The sequence below is a fragment of the Artemia sp. Qi Xiang Cuo genome, chromosome 11 (assembly GCF_049724085.1).
Source record: "Artemia sp. Qi Xiang Cuo chromosome 11, ASM4972408v1, whole genome shotgun sequence".
Lineage (NCBI taxonomy): Eukaryota > Metazoa > Arthropoda > Branchiopoda > Anostraca > Artemiidae > Artemia > Artemia sp. Qi Xiang Cuo.
This window is the reverse complement of record NC_142804.1, coordinates 13,646,059-13,670,199: the sequence shown is the minus strand read 5'-3', so window position 1 is coordinate 13,670,199 and position 24,141 is coordinate 13,646,059. Positions and strand designations below refer to the sequence as shown.

At 34.7% G+C, this 24,141-nt stretch overlaps 1 protein-coding gene across 2 annotated transcripts in view; it reads right to left on the bottom strand.

Moving 5' to 3' along the window:
• The window catches only part of LOC148946658 (uncharacterized), a 37,107-nt gene extending 15,039 nt beyond the window's left edge, over positions 1–22,068 (bottom strand). The window contains exons 1-2 of one of the 2 annotated variants that reach the window (XM_089097076.1): positions 21,981–22,068; positions 16,178–16,367 (exon numbers count right to left, since the gene is read on the bottom strand). In XM_089097076.1, coding sequence (XP_088953202.1) covers positions 16,178–16,355 — 178 coding nt within the window. In that variant the 5' untranslated portion in view covers positions 16,356–16,367; positions 21,981–22,068. The remainder of the gene's footprint in view (positions 1–16,177; positions 16,368–21,980) is intronic. The other variant, XM_089097077.1, reaches the window with a different exon arrangement.
• Between the last annotated feature and the right edge of the window lie 2,073 nt (positions 22,069–24,141).

The following is a 24,141-nucleotide window of genomic DNA, read 5'->3' as shown; positions in this document are numbered from 1 at the left end:
GGTCTTATTTGTGATTTATAAAACTGGAATAATTTTTTGTCTTGACAGCCCCCTGGTGTTGGAAGAAGTCTTTTTAGTATATTTGTTTTTCTATAGCATTTTTTTATTGTGTTTGAAATGTGGAGGTGGAAATTAAGTTTTTGGTCAAGCATGAGACCTAGGTAATTAATATGATTATCTTCTGGAATAGTTTTTTTATTTAGAGTTTGTTTTGAACTAACATTGTTTCGCTTCCGGTGAAATTGGATTATTTTTGACTTGGTAGGTGCAATGGGTAAATCTGAATGTTGAGAGAATTTTTCAAATTGGAAAAGTGACTTTTGCAGATTTGACTGTGCTATCTCAAAGGTGTTGCCAGATGACTATAGCACCAGATCGTCAGCATATTGTAGGTTCGTGTGGGGTAGGTTCATGTCCCAGAGATATAGGGCAAACAGGAGGCAACTGAGGACTGCTCCCTGAGGTAGGCCTTTGGTTGTTGTCTTTTGGGGTGAAGAGGCTGAACCAACACAAACAATGAAACTTCGCACCTGTATGAAGGATTTAATAAAAGATACTAGCTTGGGGGGTAGTCCAAGGTTTGCAAGTTTGTTTAAAAGGATTTGGTGGTTCACATTGTCATATGCCCCTTCAAAATCTAGGAAAGCTGCAACTAGGACATTATTTTCTGAGAATGATTCATTTATTGCATTTGTTAGCAAAATGAAAGCATCTGTTGAGGAGTGGTGTTTCCTGAATCCAGTTTGAGGGTGAGGGATCATATTGTTTTTTCAACAGAAAAGAAAGGTTTGTGATGGATCATTTCCCCCATTATTTTCCCCGTCAGAGGTGTAATCATTTCGGAACTTTAGGACTCTGGGTTACATGCTTATTAATTTTTCTTTAGAAGTAATGAGAGGGAGATAAACCAACACTGATCATTAACAATAAATTCTGCCCAAGTGGAAATAAAACAATTTAGCAGTTTTTGTTTGTGTGATGTTGTGAGATTCTTTATCCATGTAGGGTGTATATTGTCATGGCTGCAGCTGGTTTTGGTCCTAATATGATGTATTGCATTATTCATATCCTGTAGTGAAAATGGACTAATTACATCCGTGGATCCTGGGTGTAGCTGGTAACTTGGGTTCATAGGAATTGAAGACATTTTGCTTCAAATATTTGTTGTTATCTTATTAACAAAAAGAGTTGCAAATAGCTTAGCTTTTTCATTATCCTTGTCATAATGGGTATTATTATGTATAAGCTCATACTGGAGTGGGTTGGGGGAAATCTTTTTCCCAAAGATGTGGCTTATGACTTTATGTATGACTGGCTCATGTGTTTCTCTGGACAGATTATTTGCAAAGTTATTCCAGTAATTATATATAGCATCTATTATAGTCCTTTTTAGATTACACTCTGCTTGTAATTTTTTTAAATATGTAGTAGGTGATGTTTTTTTTTATGAATTCTGTCCTAACTACCTTTTTTATTCTCCATTCATTTTGGCACTCATTTGTCCACCATGCTTTAGGAATGTGTTTAGGGTAGGTTTTCTTAGGTGTTGTCCTGGGGATATCATGATTAGCTGTATTTATTAGTAAAGATGTCAATACTTCATCATGTGTGTCAACTGTTGTTTTTGTAATGTATGAATTTTGGGTGAAACTTGTGATTTCATCATTTAGCTTATTTTAGAACATAGACCAATTTGCTTTAGTGTTGATATATTTAGAGGTATGTGGTAGAGTTTCAGCAGGTTCATTTAGGGAGCACACTATAGCAAAGTGGTCAGTACATAGACTATCAATTTTATTTATATAAATTTTATTCAAAATATTTAATGACACAATTTGTAGGTCAGTTGTGGAGAATCTGCCACTAATAGGGTTGAAATAAGTATTCAGGTTTGGAGGGGTAGCAACAGCTAATTCATTATTATTTGAAGTCATATACTCAAACAATTTACCAGTTTTATTTGCTGGTTTATTCCCCCACAAAAGGCTGTGGGCATTGAAATCTCCACAAATAATGATATTTTTTAACATATTAGAATTATTTATATAATTAAAGAAATCCATGATGTATGTTCATGGCCTGAACTGCATTACTGTTTAGAATGAATAAGCATATATTTGGGGATTGCATGTTTGGTTGTGCATCCTGTTTGTCAGTTAAGGAAATAATTCCTGGTAGTGTTTCTGGTTTGTTTCTTCTTGGGAGGGGGGCCAGGCTGACCTCATCTCACCGGACAAGGAGGCTTGTTGACTTGGTGATTCCTTCTGATAGGGATGTGAGCTAGGGGGTTCAGAAGATGGTGTTTTATATGGGGTACTGGATGCATTGGGGGCAATTGACTTGGGGGTTTTTGTTGGTTTCATTACGGGCTTTATGTGGTATTGTTGGGCAACATTTGCTTCCATTGCTGCAAAGGGGTATAGGATGGCTTTCTCTGTTACTATTTGGAGTGTTAGAGCTCTTTTCTTATATGCAGGGCATAGTGATTTATTTCTAGATTCATGTGGGCCTTTGCAATTGATACATGTAGGCTGAGTGTTGTTGCAAGTTGTCAACTCTTTAAGATGGTATGCTTTACAATTACTACACTCTAGGAGAATTTCATTGCATTTGTTTGTTGTGTGTCCCAGTTTGAGACACTTCTGACAATGGATAGGCTTAGGTTTGTATTCCATGTGTGGTTTGATTTGCCCAAATAGGAATAACTTTTCTGGGATACTAATTTTTTCCTCCAGTGTGAATAAGAAGGATCTACTAGTTTTTAGGCCATTAAAGTTAGGTTTGCCGAGTTGGGTAACATCTTCAACTGGGATTGAGTTGCCAGCCCTATCTGAGAGCCCTTCTTTTTACTCCTGAATGGATATCTCTGGGGGAATATTATAAACTACTATTTTTGTTGGTGATTGTTTTGGGTTCCATTTAGATGCATTAATTGGGATATTCAGAAGGGATTTTAGGTTAATTATTCTGTCTGCTGATTTCTGATCTTGGACAGCTATTAACAGAGATCCATCACAGTTAATATTAAGAGAGAACATTGATTTTATCAATTTGAAAATTGCAACTCTTATTGCAGTAATCTTTTTTTATTTCAAAGGAGGTAGTAGGAGTAATGTTAAGGTAAATTCCTAAGTTTTTGGAGGGAGGATCTTGGGCATGGAGAGGGGAAATGCATTTGGTTAGGGATATTTTTTACCTTTTTTTAGAGCTTCTAGAAAGGACCTCTTGAGACCCATTATCATCATTTATGGTGACATTATTCCCTACACTTATCATTGTCCTATTCTCAGAATTGGAGCTATCATTTGAACTTTGAGATAGTGTGCTTCACCAGCCAAGATGGGTATCACTTTCACTGGTATTTGAGGTGGGATCTGGGGGGACTTTTTTTTGGGAGGACTTCTAATCATTGCCTATTGGAAAAAGCTTTAAACAAAAACAAAACTAAAACAAGAAGGGATATAGAATGATATCAAACCGTCTGCACTATACTATTGGGAGGAGAAACGATAATATTTCACAAAAAAATTTATTTTAAATTTCTTATAAAGTTGCGGCTGTTGTCTACTCTTCTTCTTCTTCTAATTCACAGCAGGCGGGCTATTCAGTTGGTACTATTTAGCCCTCTTCTTATTGCTTCACTCTGTGGGCTACAGAGCTACTGTCTTGGTTGTCTCATATTTATTAGATATTCTCAGATATCTTTCAGTAGATCTTTTGATTCAAGGAGTTCAAATATAAGATGATAGATATCGATTTCTGTGCTATGTTTGCAGGTATAGTTGGCTAGGCTATTGGCTGATAGTTAGATTTTGTGGTGTTTGAAGCATTTTAGCAGTTTGCAAAGCAAAGTATGTTGTACAGACGCCAGCATATTACATTCAAATAGGCAATGGTCAATTGTTTCATTATTCATATTACAATGCCTGCAAAGAGGGGACAGGGGAATTGAACCACTTGAATTAAAAAGCTTATATGAGAATGCAAGGAAATTTAGTCCATTTGTTCCAGAACGAATTCTATGATAAATTTTAGAAAGATACTTATTGGGAAAGGGGGAAAGAATAGGATTAATCTTATTAAAATTAATGTCTGATAGCCTCCATCCGTACATATCTCTAATTGGGATTGGTCTCCCACTTGGCTGGTCAATATTTATAGCATTTTTTGCTATTTCATCAACCTGATGATTACCACTTATGCCAGAGTGGCTAGGAATGTACTGAAAATAAGTTTTTATGCCACTTGAAGCAAGATTATCAATAATACTGAGACAATGATAAGTTTCAATGTCCAACTTATATTGAGGAGCTGAGGCCAGCAACTCAAGGCTTGATAGAGAGTCGGAATATATGATAATATTATTTGAATTTGCAATCAAAGATTGGTTTTGCTTAAGGTGATCTAATGCCATGATAATTGCATTAAACTCAGAAGACATTATAGATAAATTATTATATATTCTGTCACCCAGTGTAATGTTCAGGTGAGGAAGGAAAACACCACTTGCAACCTTCTCATTCATTTTTGACCAATCAACACATATTTCGAAGAGGTTTTTATTTGTAATTGTTTTAAGTTTACCACATTTTTTCTTGACAAAAGAAGTGGGGTTTAAATCTTTATTCCACTTTGATACTTCAATATTTATTATGGAACCTGCCAACTACCAGGGAGAGGGGCTCGGGGTAAAGTGGGTGTAATAGACTTTGCTGGTATGGGGAACTTCTTTTTAATATTGGCATACTCATCTGCAATGCCTCTATACATGGCTGGATTTCTTAACCAATTATGTAATGTGTGTGAGCTATTTGATTCAATTTTTGTAAGATGTTTCGTCAAGAGAAACCTACGTCTCTCCCTTATTGTTGTTAATCCACTCTCCCTAAGCAGAAAATAGGTGCTTGTGGTTTTCCTAAGACCAAACATGAGACATATTTCATCGTTTTGTGGCGTTTCAATTTTTTGCATCTACGTCTTTGCTCATGCACCATAGGTGATGAGCACATAGCCAAGATTGGGTCTTAGATGTGACTTATAAAACTGGAGTAAGGTTTTCTCCTTACAGCCCCACGGTGTGGAAAGAAGTCTTTTCAGTATATTTGTTTTTCTATAGCATTTTTTTATTGTGTTTGAAATGTGGAGGTGGAAATTAAGTTTTTGGTCAAGCATGAGACCTAGGTAATTAATATGATTATCTTCTGGAATAGTTGTTTTACTTAGAGTTAGTTTTGCATTAACATGGTTTCGCTTCCGGTGAAATTGGATTATTTTTGACTTGGTGGGTGCAATGGGTAAATCTGAATGTTGAGAGAATTTTTCAAACAGGAAAAGTGACTTTTGCAGATTTGACTGTGCTATCTGAAAGGTGTTGCCAGATGACCATAGCACCAGATCATCAGCATATTGTAGATTCGTGTGGGGTAGGTTCATGTCCAAGAGATATAGGGCAAATAGGAGGCAACTGAGGACTGCTCCCTGAGGTAGGCCTTTGGTTATTGTCTTTTGGGGTGAAGAGGCTGAACCAACACAAACGATGAAACTTCGCACTTCTATGAAGGATTTAATAAAAGATACTAGCTTAGGGGGTACTCCAAGGTTTGCAAGTTTGTTTAAAAGGATTTGGTGGTTCACATTGTCATATACCCCTTCAAAATCTAGGAAAGCTGCAACTAGGACATTATTTTTTTAGAAAGATTCATTTATTGCATTTGTTAACAAAATGAAAGCATCTGTTGAGGAGTGGTGTTTCCTGAATCCAGTTTGAGTGTGAGGGATCATATTATTTTTTTCAACAAACCAGAGGAGTCTGTGATAGATCATTTTCTCCATTATTTTCCTAATCACAGGTGTAATCATTATGGGCCTATAAGACTCAAGGTTATCTTTTGGTTTATTTTTCTTTAGGATTGGTAGGAGGGACGAACATTTCCATATATTGGGGAACCTAGAAGATGCTCAAGCGTGATTATAACAATTTAGCAGTTCTTGTTTGTATGAAGGTGTAAGATTCTTTATCCATGTAGGGTGCATATTGTCATAGCTGCAACTAGTTTTAAATCTAATATGATGTATAACATTATTAAATTCCTAGATTGAAAACGGATTAATTCCGTAATTGGCTCCTACCCACGGTTTAAAACGTTGACTAATAGGAGTGGGGGATAGTTTGCTTCGATTGATTGATATTCGCTTATTAAAGCAAAGATCTTAATATATCTTAACTTTTCCTATATCAATGTCATAACGGGTATTATTATGTATATGCTCATACAGGAGTGGGTGGGGGAAGTCTTTTTCCCACAGATGTGGCTTATGACTTTATGTATAATTGGCTCATGTGTTTCTCTGGAGAGATTATTTGCAAAATTATTCCAGTATTTATATTTACCATCTATTATAGTCCTTTTTAGATTAGATTCTGCTTGTAATTTTTTTAAATATGTAGTAGGTGATGTTTTTTTATGAATTCTGTCCTAGCTGTCTTTTTTATCCTCCATTTATTTAGGCACTCATTTGTCCACCATGCTTTAGGAATTTGTTTAGGGAATGTTTTCTTAGGTATTGTCCTGGGGATAGCATGATTAGCTGTATTTATTAGTAAAGAAGTCAAGGCTTCAGCATGTGTGTCAACTGTTGTGTTAGAAATGCATGAACTTTGGGTGAAACTTGTAATTTCATCATTTAGCTTATTTTGGAACATAGACCAATTTGCTTTAGTGTTGATATATTTGGAGGTATGAGATAAAGTTTCAGCAGGTTCATTTAGGGAGCAAACTATAACAAAGTGGTCAGTACATAGACTATCAATTTTATTTATGTAAATTCTGTTCAAAAAATTTAATGGCACAATTTGTAGGTCAATTGTGGAGAATCTGCCACTTTTGGGGTTGAAATATGTATTCAGGTTTGGAGGGGTAGCAACAGCTAATTCATTATTATTTGAAGTCATATGCTCAATGAATATACCAGCTTTATTTGCTGGTTTATTCCTCCACAAAGGGCTGTAGGAATTGAAATCTCCACAAATAATGATATTTTTTAACATATTAGAATTATTTATATAATAAAAGAAATCCTTGGCATCTGTAGTTTGGCCATTAGGGTTATAAAAGCTTATTATGTAGGTTTTTAAATTATTCAGCCAAACACTAATACCAATTACATCAACATCATTTGCAAAATCTGGAAAATTGATGCCACAAAATTTAATATTATTTTTAACTAATAAAGCTACACCACCTCCTTTTCTCTCTGAATATCTATCCTTTCTGAGGATAGTATATCCCAGAGACTTAATTTGTTGATTTTGGGTTAAATGAGTTTCCTGGAGGCAAGCAATATTCATGGGATTATTTTTCATAAAAGATATTAGTTCATTTAGCTTATTTTCTGTGAGTGATCTTACATTCCATTGGAGTATTGATATATGTTGTGTTGTTGATTTATTCTTCATATGACTGTGTATCGATATTCAGCTTTGTTAAAAGTAAAGCAAGATCTTTTTTTGCTTGAATGAGCATATCATCTGGGATGTAGATTTTTGCCAATTCTGCAATGATTTTTGTTTTCTGTAGTTGATGTATGTTCATGGCCTGAATTGCATTACAGTTTAGAATGAATAAGCATATATTTGGGGATTGCATTTTTAGTTGTGCATCCTGTTTGTCGGTTAGGGGATTGATTCCTGGTAGTGTTTCTGGTTTGTTTCTTCTTGGGAGGGGGGGCCAGGCTGATCTCATCTCACCGGACAAGGAGGCTTGTTGGGTTGGTGATTCCTTCTGATAGGGATTTGAGCTAGGGGGCTTAGAAGATGGTGTTTTATATGGGGTGCTTGATGCATTGGGGGTGTTTGACTTGGATGTTTTGGTTGGTTTCATTACAGGCTTTATTTGGTATTGTTGGGCAGCATTTGCTTCCATTGCTGCAAAGGGGTATGGTATGGCCTTCTCTGTTGATATTTGGAGTGTTAGAGCTCTTTTCTTGTATACAGGACATAATGATTAATTTGTAGATTAATGTGGGCCTATGCAATTGATGCATGTAGGCTGAGTGTTGTTGCAAGTTGTCAGCTCTTTAGGATGGAAAGCTTTACAATCACTACACTCTCGGAGAATTTTATTGCATTTGTTTGTCGTGTGTCCCAGTTTGTGACACTTCTGACATTGGATAGGCTTAGGATCGCACTCCTTTTGTGGTTTGATTTGCCCAAATAGGAATAATTTTTCTGGGATATTAATTTTTTCCTTCAGTTTGAATAAGAATGATCTACTAGTATTTAGGCCATTAGAGTTAGGTTTGCCAAGTTGAATAACATCCTCAACTGGGATTGTGTTTCCAGCCCTATCTGGAAGGCCTTCTTTTAACTCCTGAGTGGATATCTCTGGGGGAACATTATAAACTACAATTTTTATTGGTGATTGTTTGGAGTTCCAATTGTATGCAATAATTTGGGTATTCATAAAAGATTTTAGTCTAAGTATCTCATCTGCTTATTTCTGATCTTCTTCAGCTGTTAGCAGAGATACATCATGGTTAATATTATGAGAGAACAATCATTTAAGCACTTTAAAAATTGAAGCTCTTACTGTAGTGCTCATTTTTATTTCAAATGGGGTAGTAGGAGTGATTTTATGGTAAATTCCTAAGTTTTTGGAGGGAGGATCTTGGGCAGGGAGAGGGAAAATGCTTTTGATTGGGGAGATTTTTTTCCTTTTTTTAGAGCTTCTAGAGAGCACCTCTTGAAACCCATTATAATCATTTACGGTTACATTAGCCCCTACACTTATCATTGTCCTATTCTTCGAATTGGAGCTATCATTTGAACTTTGAGATAGTGTGCTTGACCAGCCAAGATGGGTATCTTTCACTATGGCACTTTCACTGGAACTTGATATGGGATCTGGGGGGACTTTTTTTTTGGAAGACTTCTAAACATTGTCTATTGGAAAAAGCTTTAAACAAAAAAAAACTAAAACAAGAAGGGAAGATAGAATGATATCAAACCGTCTGCACTATACTATGGGGAGGAGAAACATCACGTATAGCCCTGAGGATAAGTTGAGCAGGATTGGTTTGGTACAACTGCTGATTAGAAGCGATAATAATTCACAAGAAAATATATTTTAATTTTCTTATAAGGTTGCTGTTGTTGCCTCCCAAACAAATCTACTCTTTCTTCTTCTTCTATTTAACAGCAGGCGGGCTTTTCAGTAACACTATTTAGCCCTTTTCCTTTTGCTTCACTCTGTGGGCTACAGAGCTACTGGCTTGATTGCCTCATATTTATTATATATATTCAGATATCTTTCAGCAGATCTTTCGACTCTAGGAGTTCAAATATAAGATGATAGATGTCGATTTCTATACTCTGTGTGCAGGTATAGTTGGCTAGGCTCTTGACTGATAGTGGGATTTTGTGGTGTTTGAAGTATTTTAACAGTTTAGAAAGCAAGGTATGTTGTGCAGACGTCAGCATATTACATTCAAATAGGCAATTGTTTCATTATTCATATTACAATGCTTGCAAACAGGGGACAGGGGAATTGAACCACTTGAATTAGAAAACTTATATGAGAATGCAAGGAAATTTAGTCCATTTGTTCCAGAACGAATTCTATGATAAATTTTAGAAAGATACTTATTGGGAAAGGGGGAAAGGATAGGATTAATCTTATTAAAATTAATATGTGATAGTCTCCATCGGTAAATATCTCTAATTGGGATTGGTCTCCCACTTGGCTGGTCAATATTTATTGTATATTTGGCTATTTCATCAACCTGATGATTACCACTTATGCCAGAGTGGCTAGGAATGTACTGAAAGTAAGTTTTTACGCCACTTGAAGCAAGAGTATCAATAATACTGAGACAATGATAAGTGTCAATGTCCAACTTATATTGAGGAGCTGAGGCCAGCAACTCAAGGCTTGATAAAGAGTCGGAATAAATGATAATATTATTCGAATTTTCAATCAAAGATTGGTTTTGCTTAAGGTGTTCTAATGCCATGATTATGGCATTTAACTCAGCAGACATTATAGATAAATTATTAAATAATCTCTCGCCCATTGCAATTCTCAGGTGAGGAAGGAAAACACCACTTGCAACCTTCTCATTCGTTTTTGACCCATCAACAAATATTTGGAAGTGATTTTTATAGGTAATTGTATTAAGTTCTGCAAATTTTTTCTGAACAAAAGCAATGGGGATTAAATCTTTATTCCATTTTGAAAATTCAGTATTTATTATGGGAAATGACCAATTCCATGGAGGGGATTGGGGGAAAGTAGGTGCAATAGACTTTGCTGGTACAGGGAACGTCTTTTGAATATTGGCATACTCATCTGCAATACCTCTATACATGGCTGGATTTCTTAACCAATTATGTAATGTGTGTGAGCTATTTGATTCAATTTTTGTAAGATGTTTTATCAAGAGAAAGCTACGTCTCTCCCTTATTGTTGTTAATCCACTCTCCAGAAGCAGAAACTTGGTGCTTGTGGGTTTCCTAAGACCAACTATGAGACGTATTATATCATTTTGGGTTGTTTCAATTTTTTGCATCTGGCTCTTTGCACAAGCACCATAGACAAAGAGCCCTCAGTCAATATGGGGTCTTATATGGGATTTATAAAACTGGAGTAAGGTTTTCTCCTCACAACCCCAGGGTGTGGAAAGAAGTCTTTTTAGTATATTTGCTTTTCTATAACATTTTTTTATTGTGTTTGAAATGTGGAGGTGGAAATTAAGTTTTTGGTCAAGCATGAGACCTAGGTAATTAATATTATTATCTTCTGGAATAGTTGTTTTATTTAGAGTTAGTTTTGCATTAACATGGTTTCGCTTCCTGTGAAATTGGATTATTTTTGACTTGGTGGGTGCAATGGGTAAATCTGAATGTTGAGAGAATTTTTCAAACTGGAAAAGTGACTTTTGCAGATTTGACTGTGCTATCTGAAAGGTGTTGCCAGATGACCATAGCACCAGATCATCAGCATATTGTAGATTCGTGTGGGGTAGGTTCATGTCCCAGAGATATAGGGCAAATAGGAGGCAACTGAGGACTGCTCCCTGAGGTAGGCCTTTGGATATTGTCTTTTGGGGTGAAGAGGCTGAACCAACACAAACAATGAAACTTCGCACTTCTATGAAGGATTTAATAAAGGATACTAGCTTGGGAGGTACTCCAAGGTTTGCAAGTTTATTTAAAAGGATTTGGTGGTTCACATTGTCATATGCTCCTTCAAAATCAAGGAAAGCTGCCACTAGGATATTATTTTTTGAGAAAGATTCATTTATTGCATTTGTTAGCAAAATGAAAGCATCTGTTGAGGAGTGGTATTTCCTGAATCCAGTTTGAGTGTGTGGGATCATGTTATTTTTCTCAACAAACCAGAGGAGTCTGTGATAAATCATTTTCTCCATTATTTTCCCCATCACAGGTGTAATCATTATGGGCCTATAAGACTCAGGGTTATCTTTTGGTTTATTTTTCTTTAGGATTGGTAGGAGGGACGAACATTTCCATATATTGGGGAACCTAGAGGATGCCCAAGCGTGATTATAACAATTTAGCAGTTCTTGTTTGTATGAAGGTGTGAGATTCTTTATCCATGTAGGGTGTATATTGTCATAGCTGCTGCTAGTTTTGGACCTAATATGATGTATTGCATTATTCAATTCCTGGATTGACAATGGATTAGTTATTTACTCGGATCCGGGGCGTGGTTGGTAACTGGGGTTCATAGGAATTGTGGACAGATTGCTTTGATTGTTTGATGTTAGCTTATTAACAAAAAGAGTTGCAAATAGGTTAGCCTTTTCAATATCATTGTCATAATGGGTATTATTATGTATAAGCTCATACAGGAGTGGGTTGGGAGAAGTCTTTTTCCCACATATGTGGCTTATGACTTTATGTATAATTGGCTCATGCGTTTCTCTGGAGAGATTATTTGCAAAATTATTCCAGTATTTATATTTAGCATCTATTATAGTCCTTTTTAGATTAGATTCTGCTTGTAATTTTTTTAAATATGTAGTAGCTGCCTTTTTTATCTTCCATTTATTTAGGCACTCATTTGTCCACCATGCTTTAGGAATTTGTTTAGGGAATGTTTTCTTAAGTGTTGTCCTGGGGATAGTATGATTAGCTGTATTTATTAGTAAAGATGTCAAGGCTTCAGCATGTGTGTCAACTGTTGTGTTAGAAATGCATGAACTTTGGGTGAAACTTGTAATTTCATCATTTAGCTTATTTTGGAAAATAGACCAATTTACTTTAGTGTTGATATATTTGGAAGTATGAGAAGAAGTTTCAGCAGGTTCATTTAGGGAGCAAACTATAGCAAAGTGGTCTGTACACAGACTATCAGTTTTATTTATGTAAATTTTGTTCAAAAAATTTAAAGACACAATTTGTAGGTCAATTGTGGAGAATTTGGCACTTTTGGGGTTAAAATATATATTTAGGTTTGGAGGGGTAGCAACAGCTAATTCATTATTATTTGAAATCATATGCTCAATAAATTTACCAGCTTTATTTGCTGGTTTATTCCCCCACAAAAGGCTGTGGGCATTGAAATCACCACAAATAATGATGTTTTTTAACATATTAGAATTATTTATATAATTAAAGAAATCCTTGGCATCTGAAGTTTGGCCATTAGGGTTATAAAAGCTTATTATGTAGGTTTTTAAATTATTCAGCCAAACACTTATACCAATTACATCAACATCATTTTCAAAATCTGGAAAATTGATGCCACAAAATTTTATATTATTATTAACTAATAAAGCTACACCACCTCCTTTTCTCTCTGAAGATCTATCCTTTCTCAGGATAGTGTATCCCAGAGACTTAATTTGTTGATTTTGGGTTAAATGAGTTTCCTGGAGGCAAGCAATATTAATGGAATTATTATTCATAAATGATATTAGTTCATTTAGCTTATTTTCTGTGAGAGATCTTACATTCCATTGAAGTATTGATAAATGTTGTGTTGTTGATTTATTCTTCATATGACTGTGTATCAATGTTCAGCTTTGTTAAAAGTAAAGCAAGATCTTTCTTTGCTTGAATGAGCATATCATCTGGGATGTAGATTTTTGCCAATTCTGCAATAATTTTTGTTTTCTGTAGTTGATGTATGTTCATGGCCTGAACTACATTACAGTTTAGAATGAATAAGCATATATTTGGGGATTGCATTTTTGGTAGTGCATCCTGTGTGTTGGTTAAGGGATTGATTCCAGGTAGTGTTTCTGGTTTGTTTCTTCTTGGGAGGGAGGGCCAGGCTGGCCTCATCTCACCGGAAAACAAGTCTTGCTGGCTTGGTGATTCCTTCTGATAGGGATTTGAGCTAGGGGCTTAGAAGATGTTGTTTTATATGGGGTGCTTGATGCATTTGGGGCATTTGACTTGGGGGTTTTGGTTGGTTTCATTACAGGCTTTATTTGGTATTGTTGGGCAGCATTTGCTTCCATTGCTGCAAAGGGGATGGCCTTCTCTGTTGATATTTGGAGTGTTAGAGCTCTTTTCTTGTATGCAGGGCATAATGATTTATTTGTAGATTCATGTGGACCTTTGCAATTGATGCATGTAGGCTGGGTGTTTTTGCAAGTTGTCAGCTCTTTAGGATGGAAAGATTTACAATTACTACACTCTTGGAGAATTTCATTGCATTTGTTTGTCGTGTGTCCCAGTTTTAAACACTTCTGACACTGAATAGGCTTAGGTTTGTATTCCTTGTGTGGTTTGATTTGCCCAAATAGGAATAATTTTTCTGGGATATCAATTTTATCCTTAAGTGTGAATAAGAAGGATCTACTAGTTTTTAGGCCATTAGAGTTAGGTTTTCCAAGTTGGGTAACATCCTCAACTGGGATTGTGTTTCCAGCCCTATCTGAGAGGCCTTCTTTTAACTCCTGAGTAGATATCTCTGGGGGAACATTATAAACTACAATTTTTGTTGGTGATTGTTTTGGGTTCCAATTAGATGCAATAATTGGGATATTCAGAAGGGATTTAAGGTTAATTATTGTATCTGCTGATTTCTGATCTTCTACAGCTATAAGCAGAGATCCATCACGGTTAATGTTAAGAGAGAACATTGATTTTAGCAATTTAAAAATTGCAACTCTTATTGCAGTGATCAGTTTTATTTCAAAGGGGGTAGTGGGAGTAATTTTAAGGTAAATTCGTAAGTTTTTGGAGGGAGGATCTTGGGCAGGGAGAGGGGAAATGCTTTTAAATGGGGAGATTTTTTTCCTTTTTTTAGAGCTTCTAGAGAGGACCTCTTGAAACCCATTATCATCATTTATGGTTGCATTAGGACCTACAGTTATCATTGTCCTATTCTCCGAATCGGAGCCATCATTAGAACTTTCAGATAATGTGCTTGACCAGCCAGGATGGGTATCTTTCACTATGGAATTTGATTTGGGATCTGGGGGGACGTTTTTTTGGAGGACTTCTGAACATTGCCTATTGGAAAAAGCTTTAAACACAAATATAAAACTAAAATAAGAAGGGAAAATAGATGATATCAAACCGTCTGCACTATACTATGGGAAGGATAAACACCACAGTATAGCCCTGAGGATGACTTGAGCAGGATAGGTTTGGTACAACTACTGGTTAGAAGCGATAATAATCAAGAAAATATATTTCGATTTTCTTGTACGGTTGCTGTTGTTGTTGTGACTATCCTATCCTATCCTGTCTGTAGGACTATCCTATCTAGTCTCTGATTCTTCTCCCTAAGAAAGGAAACTTTTCGCTTCTTCTTCTTCTTTAGTCATAAACATATAAATGCTAGCCGCTTTAGGCCTTTTCTGGCTCCAAAAAAATGTACAAATGTAATTTGCGGCATCCTCGTCATGTTTCTCAGTATCACATCCACTTAGGGTAAGATAGTTACAGAAATAAGGGATAAAAGATTGGATGAATGACCAAAAAAAAAAAAATAAATAAAATCTAGATTTTGGTATTAATGATTGTCTTTGCCTTTAATTTTTTGCCTTTTACCTTTATTTTGTAAATTTTTTTGAATTGAAAATCAAGTATTTTGCAGTAGACATCAAGACATGGGTAATTGTAGAAAACACCAAGACAGATAGTCCGAGTAATTGAGAGGGAAATCTGGGATAAGCCCTTTTTAGGATTGTATAAAAACGATGCTATTTCATCACCCTAATTTAACTTAAAAAAATATATATATTTAGATTTTGGTATTAACGATTGTCTTTGCCTTTTGCCTTTAATTTGATTTTTTTTTTCTTTTTTTTTTATTTTTGTGTTTGGTTGATGGATTGAGAAGGACAAGGTTAAACATGATGAATGCTGAGAATTGATGAGTTGAAAACGAGTAGGGGTGGTATAGTCGCTTATTAGTGATTTTTATTATTAATTATTTTAGGTTTTGTAAATTTTTGTTGTTTCTTCCACCCTGGACTAAAAACTGGGTCTTATTAAGAAATTTCTTGTTCCTGATATTACTGTAAAACTGGAAGTACTACACAGAAAGCTTTCAAATACCACTTGTATCCGTTTTTCTCCACACCACCACCTTATCAGTTTTTTTTTTAGTTGTGTTATTTTTCCTTTATTTGTTTGTTTTTCTCTCTTTGGTTACTCCACACAGTATTGTAAAGAGTGAGTAAAAACCAATTAATGATAACAATAAAGACAGCTTGCATCCATATTTCTCTTGGTTACTGCTTTATTGACTGCAAGTTGTGAGTTTTTTTTCTCTTCTTCTTTTCCCCCTCCTTTTATGTTATTTTTCTTTTGTTTTAGTGTCTTTTATATTTTATGAGCTACTCTGTAACTGGTTCCCTTTGATTTCTATATTGATTTGCATTGTTTTTTATGTGTTTTTCTTTGTGTTACTCCATGTATTATACCTTTGTATAGTGTGGGTCAAAAATAAATAATAATAATAAAATAAGTATTTTCAATTTAAAATTAAGATGATTTTCTTAGATTCCATAAATGCAAAGCTATTGCTAGGAAAGTTCAAACAGAACACAAATATCCCAGCAAAACACCAAACAGGTGATAATGGAACAGGTTTTTGCTTAGAAATTTTCTCATAAAAAGTATAAATGGAAAACAGCTCAGATTGCCCCAAGTTAAAATTTAAGGTATTTTTGAGGTGATATATTTATTTACCTTCATCTCCATTGAATGTTTCTTTCAACCATGCAGCAAAATCAGAACATTCTTTCTTCAAACAAGAAAAGATGCAGCTAGCAAGCAAACACAAACTTGATGACTCCAATTGATGAATGTTCCACCAATATACATAAGGGATCTGTTCAACCAATGCAACAGTTTTGTCCTCTTCCATATTAATTTTGTTCTACACAGAAAACAAATTAGTAATAGGATTGCGTATTTGTTTCAATTTTATAATAAAACTGAACTAAAAAAAAGCCTGGACTTGACAATAGAAACTTATGAAAAAGCGGCAAGTCTTTATAAAGAAAATCAGCACAAACATACAAAGTACAGGTGATATTATCAAACAAAGCCAATTTTGTCTAGCAACAATACCTTGTTCACATTTAGCACTAGCCTTCATAAAGAAAAGAACAATATCTTTGAGAATGTTCACAAAACTTATTCTCTTTAATTCATTTCAGTGATCAGCTGCCTCTACAGCCATGCTTAGAAGAGAAAATGGGTTCAAAATAACCCCCTTCCAACTAAAGAAATCCTAAGAAAATCTTTGGTTTTAGTTCTTAAGCCCAGTGGCTTAACAATACATGCTCCAAACCAAAGGAAAAATACATCAGCCCATGTTTGGGTAGCTAAACTAATTTATTTCAACCTAATTTTCTGGCGCATTAGGGTTCTCTTGGTTTAGGCAGGGGCATCATGTACAAAGGAGAGGGGGAATAAACCCACCCTCAGTGATTTTAGCCAGTTGGTAAAATAGTGGTGCAAAGCATCACTATTTTACTGGCCTAATTGTTTTTATTAGGTAAATGGGCTGATGGAAATGCATGATCTAAAATCAATAAGAGAAGATCAGTCTCACCTGGTATAAAACAAAAAATCAAGTAATTTTAATAGCAATATTATTTAAATCAGTCAGTAAAATCCATTGCCCCCCCCTCCCCACCACTAATCATTTTGGTTAGTGACGCCTCTGGGTTCTGGACCTTTATAAGGAAATTTCAAGCCAAATGGCGACAAAAGTCTTCATCAGCTATTTTGGCTTTGCTAATGAGCATACCAATTTTTTTTTTTTGCTGCCTAGGAGTCTTCCTGGCTTCATGAACAATCTCTAGAACAGTAGACTTTGAGTTTTTTTTCTATTACTTGGCTAGTTAGAATGAGAACATGCAATTCAAAGCATGATTTCAAATCTGCCAGTGCCTTTTATTTGCAAATTTATTTTGAGACCTTAAAGTGGCAACTAATTCCTTATTATTTGCCAATAGAAAATAGTCAAATAGTAGTTTTCACCTGGAAACTACTTTAAAAAGTCATAAAAACTTACTTATATCAGGAATAAAAGGATATTGCTTCACTTAACCTCCACCCCCTTCCACCTAATGGATAAATATATAGCATACTATAAATGTTTACACTATTTTTTAGAATAGGGTAACTCTTCCTTTTTGTGGCTGATTGATTAGTGTTTGCATAAATAGAAAGAAGAGAAGAGTTATACTGCTGAAAAGCAAATTTTGAGTACATAGATTAGGTTGTGTGTTTATCCATCCGGGGGGGGGGGGTAAAGTGAAAAAAACAATTTTGGAAATAAAAAAGTACTTATGGTAAAATACTAGATTAGGGACTTTGGTTGATTATAGACAACAGTAAAGTTTGGTCAATGAAACTCTCAGGAATGGGTCCAGAGTTTTCAGGATTTCCCAAGAAGGTTTTTTAGGTGCCCTTGTCCACTTCTTTCCCCTCCAAGATGGCTGTGTATTTTTGTTGGCAATATTTTCAGCACTAAAGTATGCCACCAGGCAGGTGCGCTGTTTTGTGACATTTATTTATGTATGTGTTGTAAATAAAAATATTCTACTCTACTACTCTACTCTGTATTTTACAAACCAGAGCCAATCAAAAAGAGATTGAAAACCTAAAATTAACATAAAATGTTTCTTGTCAAAATTTAGATACATGTAGATTTATCATGTGTAGCCTACTATTTTCTAAGCCTAGAAATAAGGAAAGGGTAAAGATAGTAGCTTGGCAATACCTTCAGTGGTTATACTTTAGGCCCTGAATTCATTCCTGAAAGTTTCATTCACCCAACTGAACTACTTTCCAAGGTAGCAAGAAGTTCCCTTAACTATAACTTAACTGTATTTGTAATTGTTTGAAGATAGTTCTCAGAATTTCCAGTAACCATTTTCTAATAGAGAACAAGTTCTCACTCTAAGGGACCCTTTAAGCACCTAAATTAAGTTTAAAGTGAAGCAATTTGTATATTAAAAAAAACATACAAATATGCACTCAGTGGTGTGTTTGACTTCAACCTAGCTAAGTGATTAAAAAAAAAACTCCAAATTTACCCTAAAGCTTTCAAACCAATTGATGACCAGGCCTATTTCCAAGCTATTGATTTTTTTTTTTTTTTGTCCTTATTCTTATATGTATTACAGCAAATCAGTAGCTAAAAACTTTTGTTAGCTGACAGTTCTGCTAGCCTAACACTTTCCTAACCAAAACTATTGTCTAGAAGTTTGATGGCAGAAAATTCTTATATCTGGCCCATTAAGGGAGAGTCTGGTACAAAATTGCTATAGTAGAGAGTTACAGCTCTTCTTAAGGAAATGCTTTAATAAAATAAAAGTAGTACCACTAGATTCCTTATTTTACATTATTTCCCAACATCATGATTGCTGTTCTGACAATGCATGGTTCTGGTTTAGTGGTTGGTGTCCATCACTTTATTTTGTCACCTACCCCCTAACAATCAAACATATGGCCAAAATTATACATTGTGAATGAATTTTTCCATTGCTTGATGCAGTTGATGTTGATTATTTATTGTCAAATTAATTTGAAGTAAAGAGTCACTTATGGAAAATTTGTTGTAGCCTATATATACCATTCAGGGTGTATATTTAGCAATTAGAGGGAGGGGGTAAAATACAGGGATGTACTTTTTTACATGATCTAATTAAGCATTTTCTAATCTTCTAAAGTAGTTTTCTGTATTTTATAATATTTCCTTCAAAAGGGGCCAACATCTAAACTAGTACACAATATACAACACTGCTCCCCTGCCTCAATAGTTCCATATATAGCATTAGGATAATATCAAACTAAAAGAAAACACAAAAACAATGAAATCCTTACTTTATGATATGCAGCATATTCATAATAATCAGATTATCATGTCTTTTTCTTTTATTATTCATAACTTTAACTCCTTTGAGAACAGTATAGGCTTATAGGTTATATCTTTTTTTTTATCTAATGTTCAATCAGTCACTTAGGCTAAATTTGGGTAAATATCTAGGTGGTGCTATAATTTAGCTAGGGTGAAAGTAAAAACATCATTTGATACCACTTTTTATGCTCTTTCATAATTCAGTAATTGCTTCTGGGGCTAATTGCATTTTGAGTCCTTAAGGGGGCCCCAAAGGTATTTTATATGAATTATAAAAGAGCATAAAAAACACCAAATGATGTTTCCCTTTCATCCTAGCTAAGTTATATGGCCCACTGCAAATTTACCATGAACTTCACCCCCCCCCCCCTAACATGCAAATATATACCCTGAATTGGAACACACCTTGAACTGTTGATGACAAAGTTTCAAATTGCAAAGTTCAGTGTTATTTTTGTTAACACCTAATAAATGGGGTTTGAATTATTATAAATAAGTATTTCTGGAATATATTACTCTTGAACAACTTATTTATAAACTAGTGATATGTTTTTAAGGTATAAATTTAGGTCTGGTCCCCATCATAAAGAGACATGTTAAGAAAACAATTCTCACTTCATAGTATGCATAATAATCCTAGTTAACATATTTTCCCCTGGGAGCACCTTTATCATAGCTATTTTCACTGTTTTATAATTATTCTTAACAAAATTGTGAAAAACAAATATATTTCATTGCATTTTTCTGTTTTCAATTATTCTATATAGGGAACATAAACATCATCACTGACATCTACCAAAACAATACAAACAGGCTAATATTAATAAATATTAGAATAATTATTAGGTTAGGTTAGCTAGATGGCTCTTGGGTGTTTGTTTTATAAACAATTTTCAAGACTTGAAGAAAGGACAAAATATTGAAAAATGTAATTGAAAAAATGGAAAACCAAGGAAAATAGTGAGGATAAAGGTGCTCCTGCAGGAAAATATGTTAACTAGGATAATTTTGCACATTATGAAGTAAGAATTGTTCTTTTTAACATGTCTCCTTATAATGTGGACTGGACCTAAACTTATACCATTTTTAACCACTTTTCAATAACTTAACTAGTGTTCATAACTTCTTTGTATGGCTACAAAACTGAAATACCTTTGGGGCCCCTTTAAGGGCTCAAGATGCAGTTAGCCCCAGAAGCAATTATTGAATTATGAAAGAGCATGACAAAAGGCGGTAAATGACGTTTCTACTTTTATCTAAGCTAAATTATAGCACCACCTAGAAATTTACCTAAATTTGATTTTGTATAGTCTATACAACAGATGAGAACATGGAAACAACAGCAAAGATATATATTATTAGTGCTATGGGCCCATCAGGGGGGGGGGGTATTTTCAGGGTAATGATTATGATCTTGAAAAGAAGCATAAAGGAATCTAATGGTAATGTCTATTTTATTATGATAGTTCCTTCATAAGAGTCATAAGTCTTTATAATTAGGCCTATCAACTTCTAGTTGATGGACTTCTTGCTATCTTGGAATATAGCTTAGTTAGGTCTAGGAGAATGAAACTTATAAGAATGAATCTATGACCAAAATTACACCCAGGAAAGTTTTAGCAAGCTACTTCATCTGTTCTCTCAAATTTAGGGCTCAAAACATTGCATTGATGACTGGTTTATATTTAAATAAATTTGAACATGAAACACTTAACCTTAATTTTGGGTTTTCAGTCTCTTTTTCAGTAACTCTAGTTTTGAAATACAAATTTGATTGCTTCAACAGGATTTTAAACCATATCAATGCTTTTTCAGGTAAAATTCTACTTTAGCTACTTTTGGATATCTTGGAAAGGGGTTAGGTTAGGAAAATGAAACTTTCAAGGATGGGTCTACAGGCTAAAGTATGTCCCAAGAAGGTATTTTGAAGTACCTACCTCCACTCCTTCTTCCTCTAAAGGGTTCTGAAATTTGCCTGCATTATAGGTCTATTGCCTATTGAAATTTTGACAAAACAACATTTTACCTTAATTTTTAGTTATCACTTTCTTTTTCTCTGGTTTTAGTTCTGAAAATACAATTCCTGTTAGCCTATTTGAGTAGAATTTTAAGCCATGTCACATGTTTTTTTTCCAAACTTATGAAATGTATTTGAACATCTTTAAAATCTTATAAATTGGGATTGAGCAAAGTTGTGAAGCTGAAAACAATTTTGTTGTACTTCATTAAAGCAGATCTATTTTGCAAGGTTTCACTTTTATAAAATACATATTTTTAAAGGTCATCAAAGGTCAGGACCCTCTAGAAAGAGAAGGGGTGGAGGTGGGTACTTCAAAATACCTTCCCTGGACATACTTTAGCATAACCTGTAGACACATCCCTGAAAGTTTCATTTTCCTAACCCAACCCATTTTCAAGATAGACAAAAGTAGCTAAAGTAGAATTTTACCCTTTTTCCTTACATTTAAGCGACCAATTTAAAAATCTTTAAAACCAGGCCATTTAAATCAGGATTAAGCAAACGTATTTGGCTCAAAATACTTTCCCTCTGCCTCATTTGAGTAGAATTAATTTTCAATTTTATAATGCAAAGATTATAAAATTTTATTAAAATACCTTCCGAGAGGATCATTCAGGCTCTAGATTCATTCCTCTGAGTTTCTTTCTAGCCTACCTGTCCCTTGTCGTCTACTTTCAAATTTCGTCGCCATGATATTTGGAACCAAATCCTTGAATCGACACGGTAGAGCTTTTTCCGCTGTCCAATTGTAGCTAAGCAGTGTTCAAACCCAAAATGAACAGAACAAACATACAACAGGTACTAATATAAATGAATAAACAAATCTTAAAACGACTAAAACTTAATTTGAATATTCAAATCAAAGATGAAATGAACACAAATTGCTACAAACAAGAGTTTGGCTACTGTGCTCTTTCCTTCCCCTAAACGTAAAAGTCTAGAGCCTACTGTGTCTTTTGCGTTTTATCGAAAACTATATGTCTTGAAAAGTCCTAGGAAAGAACTAATAAAATTAGTCGTTTTAACATTTATTTATTGTTTTATATTAGTACTTGTTGTAAATTTGTTTGCTATGATTGTTTATTAAATTTCTGTTCGTTTTGGGTTTCATTTATTCTTTGATAGTAATTTCTGGTCGCTTTGATTTTGAATTATTATAATAATTTATTTCTGCTCGTCTTTAATTTAATATGGCTTTCTTTGAAAAACAGCTTTTTTGGAATTTATTTTAACTAGTTTCTGTTCATTTTTGATTGCCAAAGTTTTAAGTTTTTCAACACTCCCTATTTGAACTTCAATTTTTTTTTCAACATCAAAGTTTCATCAAAGTATCAAATCATCAAACTAATGTTTTTTTCAATATTAAAGCTTCAAAGTTACAAATCTCCCTCAAAATTCTCTGAAAATAATTACATGTGGATATAGTAGCAGTTCCAAGCAGTCGCAGTAACAGTTGCAAATTGTCGCAGTTGGATATAGTCACTTTTGCAATCGCTACCAGACTCGTTTTCAGCCCCGGTAGTAGCAGCAGTAGTAGTGATCCTGAAATTTTCAAGTTAATGCCCTTACCCGTTCCTAAAATATTGCAGATATGCCTTTTTGTATAATTTGGATATAGATAGTTTCTTTTGATTTAGCTGAAAATATCCTTTAATATATCTCGAATTTTGCCTTAATACCCATAGCTTTTTTGGAAGCGTCCCAGTTTAAACATTCCCCCTTTCTTAATGATAATCCTCTATGTAAAAATGGAACAATTCCACAATTGTATTCCTTGCCCCGGGGACTGTGAGTGCATGGCATCCCCAGGGGCATAGCTATCAGACTTTGTGTCTATTTTGAATAAAATGGCTTTTTAAATCTCAATCAGTGTTATGACGAGCATCTAAAAGGACAAGAGGAAGGGTTGCCCTTCGTTCCTCTTTTCAATATCCCTCTCGACATACCTTTAAAGTTCAACTCAAGTTTCAACTTTCAACTTAATACGTTTCATAGATAATGCTACTGTTTCCTTTTAAAAACTCTCCTGCACATAGTGCGCTTTGATTTTGTTTGACATCCCCCTCAAAATTATATAAAACTTTTACCTTAATAACCTGTCCCCTTTTCAAAATAACCAGTCTTGTATATAAATAATGGGCAATTTATATAACTTACAACACTTACCCCAGGGAATGTTTGGGTTAAGTCATCCCTGGAGGTATAGTAATTTGACTTTTCGATTATTTTGAACAAGACGGCTATTCCAAAATTTTGATCAGATATCTTTTGAGGGAGGGTAGCTAAAAAGGGAATAGGAGGGGGACTGGTTCCCCTCCGACTACTTTTTAACGTTTTCCTCAACATGCCTTGAGAGTTGAAACTTAGTACCCTCAGTTGTTCTTGTGATATTGTAAATACACCTTTTTGATAAACAGGATGCACATAGTACCTTAGATTTAGTTTGAAATGCCCCTCAACATTTCTTAAGGCATCATCTTAAAACCCCTTAGGTTTTTTGAACACACCTAGAATCAAACATCCCCCTTTTTCCTAATAATAAATCCTGCACGTAAAAAAAGCAAATTGTATAATTTACAATCCTTACCCTGGGGGCTGTGAGGGGCATTGTATACCCGGAGGCATAGCTACTAGACTTTTTGACTTTTTTGAACAAAATTACTTGTTGAAAATTTTGATCAGTGATGAGGGAAGGGAGCACCTACAAAAGGAAAGGTGGACTGTTTGCCCTCCGATAGCTCTCCTGAAGTTTTTTAA